At 39.5% G+C, this 3,612-nt stretch overlaps 1 protein-coding gene across 1 annotated transcript in view; it reads right to left on the bottom strand.

The window, feature by feature from the left end:
• The window catches only part of LOC104083636, a 50,885-nt gene extending 47,722 nt beyond the window's left edge, over positions 1-3,163 (bottom strand). Inside the window, exon 1 of the mRNA XM_009587172.1 lies at positions 3,152-3,163. Coding sequence (XP_009585467.1) covers positions 3,152-3,163 — 12 coding nt within the window. The remainder of the gene's footprint in view (positions 1-3,151) is intronic.
• Positions 3,164-3,612: the final 449 nt, after the last annotated feature.

Below are 3,612 nucleotides of genomic sequence, written 5' to 3'. Positions count from 1 at the left end.
TCTGCTAACATCGATTAAACTTGTTTGCCCAAGCTCCACTCTCAAGGACCCGAACCATTAAAAAACAAAAACCAACAATATAGTGAGGCAAAGAGAGAAACTTCACCCCCTAAAATGGTTAAAATCTACCAAATGCTTAAGTCATTAAAAGCAGACCAATCATGGAAGACAGCAGATAAACAGCATCAGTATAAACATCACTATTATTCAGGTCCCTTAGTATGCAAAAGGAAGGACAGACTCTTGATTTTCCTGTTATCTTAGCGCTATCAAAGTCAGAGGATCTTTATGGTGGAATTTTTTATGCTGCCAGAGTAGCTGGAAGGAGACCATGTAGGTATGAATGCACTTTCTGGAACAGCTTCTAAATAGCCTCTAAGGTTGAGACATATTTGCTATTTAAAAAAAGACACTCAGCTCTTACCACTTGCAGCCTTGCTGACCCAAAGCTTGTAAGAAAATTGTATGAAGAAGAGAAGACATTCTAACACAACTTCCCCCCCACACACTCCCCAACAAAAACCAAACACATACACCCCAAAAAAAAAAAAACCAACACAAACAAAAAAAACACCAAAGGGGAAGACCAAAAGTCTTTCTAGAAAAGGCATGCTGACACAGGACACCAGCATGTCTTAGCATGGTAAGAATTTTTAGCTACATTTAAACCATTCTGAAATCCACAACGCAGAAGGTCAATGAAAAGAACGCTACAATCAGTGACGTACTCTTTGGTCATCTCTTTCATTATTACTCTGTTTCAACAGTTAGTGAAGGTATCAAGGAAGACTTCTTGCCTTTATCTGAGATAAGCATGAGGGATGCTCCCTCCTCAAGGTCCAACACCACCCAACAAACTTTCCTGAATGCTCAGTTAATTGCAGAAGATGTGTGTTCTCCCAGGTCACGTCAGCTCTGAAAGCTTCCCTCACTTTTTAACAATTCAAAACATAGAGATGCAATGAATTGAGCAAGAAGCCCCTGGATTCTATCTATATTCTACCTGGATGACTGGGAAAATACATACATCCTATACTACCTCATAGCAGATGCCAATAATAACCTACATTAACATATGCATGCATAAGACAAAAATGTATTTTGTATATTGCTAAGAGACATTACTTAAAATGAATTTTCAGCTTGGAATCAAACTGGGCTAAGTCACCCCTATGGCATGATTCAGTCAAATGACAGCTACTTAAACCTGGCATTAGAGCTCACTAGCAGCAATAGCTACCTGGATGGGGTATTCTAGCGCATACCACAGGTATTACGATCACACCATCACCTTGATCAGCACTTCAACTGAAAGAAGTAACTCTTTGCCCGATTCACTAGCAGGTTTTGCTGAATGACTACAGACCATATGACATCCGCTCTGTAACACGCCAACTTTATGCCGGTCATAACCCACAGCCAAGTTGTAATTTTGTACAGTGTAGCAGGGAGTTAAACCACAGAACCATGAACTTGAACTTCAGCAGCAACTACAGTCATGGCATCCAGAGTGGCACCCTTCAATAATAAAAGAATTGCATCAGTTTAGTGATAAAATCCCCTAGTAGGATGGGGCAATATCAAGCAATGTAAACAATTCTGGAAGTAAACTACTAAAATGAATTCTAATTAAATTATATGATCATGTAATTAATAAAATATAATACTAGAGATAAACATGAAAGTATTACTTTTAAAACATTTTGAGCAGTTCTTTTAACACAGAGTTAAAATACACAAGTAATATACATCAGTTTGTGAAAGGAGATGACAACTACCATTCCTTTATCCAAATGTCTGTTTCAGGTTGCGTGTTTGGTATTTAACAATTAAATAAATTATATGCATTAGTAAACCAGAGCACTGAATAAATCCTAGCTAAGACTAAACCTCAGAAACTCCCTCCAAGTTGGGGCTGGGTGAGGAGTTTAACAGTTAAAGCAGGTCCTCACTGACTGCAGCATAGGGGTAATGAAGTTCCAAAATTGGTTTTGCTGCTGAAGGCACCTTCTCATCAACCACCTACAGCTGCTGTCCTACTCTAATAGGAATCAGGGCTCTGAAATCTAGTCTCCTGTCAGTTCTCCGCCTGCCTTACTCTTGGATTAATTTTTTCCATGTAATAGATAAAACTGTTTTTATGTCAGTTTTGGCTCTCTGAAATGTTACAGTTTATGGGCATGTCACAGGTAATAACATGAACTGTCTAATCAGAGATCTCTACTCCGGGACAATGCACTATTCAACCTCTGTGCAGCTATGAAGATAGCCTTCCTTCCTTGTTTTGCCGCGTATCTTACATCATTTGCATCACAAAAAAAGTAAAATCCATGATCAGTACTGGGTCCTGTTTGGCTCAGGGAAAAAGACATTGTCTGAGATAAAACGGGTATTTCTTTCCTCAGAAGGTGCCAAACCCCTCAAGTATCTCACTCTGGCCACTACTGGTAGACTGAGATTACTGGCAGCAAAAGATGGGACAGTTAGTGTAGTACATTTACTTGCGGGGGAAGATGCTGCAAGAAAGAAAACAAAAACCAAAAAAGCCACAGCAATGCATGTGACATGGAAGTGAACCAGGGTCCAAGTAGGCTGTGGTATGAACTTTTAGCTTTACAGCTGATGCAGTTTCCCGGGATGTAACTCACTGAATGTCACGCTGAGGAGAACTCTAAGCCAAGCTTCTCAACTCCCTGGGGCATGTATTTTAACTGCAATGCTATTAGGTAAAAAGTAGAAACTGTTACCACTTCTAGCAGTGTTTTTCCAACCAATTCAAAACTGCTAACATGTGTCAGGCAAGATCAGCACAAACTTACGGGTAAGGTATATGCATCTCTTTACATGTAGGTACCAGCAAGTTTCCTAACTTCTGCTGCAATTCCTATTTAGGCAAAATTTATTGATTGCATCACTTATATCCTCTGACTAGGGCATTTCAGAGTATGCACTGTATGTAAACGCTTAATACCTAGACAATTGCAAGCCAATCAAACAGGCTGCCTGGTGTTTTCAGCTGCCTGGAATAGATGGTGCTACAGAGAAAAAGGCATTCCACATTGCTCATTGGGACTCACATGCTGGATTCTGTTCAAGTCCCAAATTAAGCAATCTGGATCCAGCCCTTAGGAGACTACAACTATTGACTTACCCTTTTGGTCATCCCAGGCCAGAGGATTATGCAGTCTCAACCATTGTACACTCTTGGCTTAGGGCAAAATGTCAGTGTTTATCGTGTCCTCAAAATGATTACTCTACTGATCAGCATTAGTGTATTCTCTCCTGCATTTCAAAACAAAAAGTAATGTACTAATCACCCACTGGCACTAAATAATAGTAAGAGACAGCAATGTCTGGGGTTAAATGAAATTAAATACAGAGCTGTGCATTATCAATATAGTTCTGGCATCATGGTTTATTTTGACACACCGCGTGAACTCCCTATTGAGGGCTGTGCACTAGACATTAAATAGGGAGCAGTGATGTATTATCACTTCTTCTGACCATCTGCTGACATATATCACTACATAAATAACAGAAAAGGATTAAGTGCCTTTTTGATAACATTTGCTTAAAATCAGCCATTTAAAAATGCACATTAGTCTTCTATAA

This window comes from Fulmarus glacialis, unplaced genomic scaffold (assembly GCF_000690835.1).
Source record: "Fulmarus glacialis isolate BGI_N327 unplaced genomic scaffold, ASM69083v1 scaffold29841, whole genome shotgun sequence".
NCBI lineage: Eukaryota > Metazoa > Chordata > Aves > Procellariiformes > Procellariidae > Fulmarus > Fulmarus glacialis.
The sequence above is the reverse complement of the archived record's forward strand: the minus strand, read 5'-3'. Positions and strand labels throughout refer to the sequence as shown.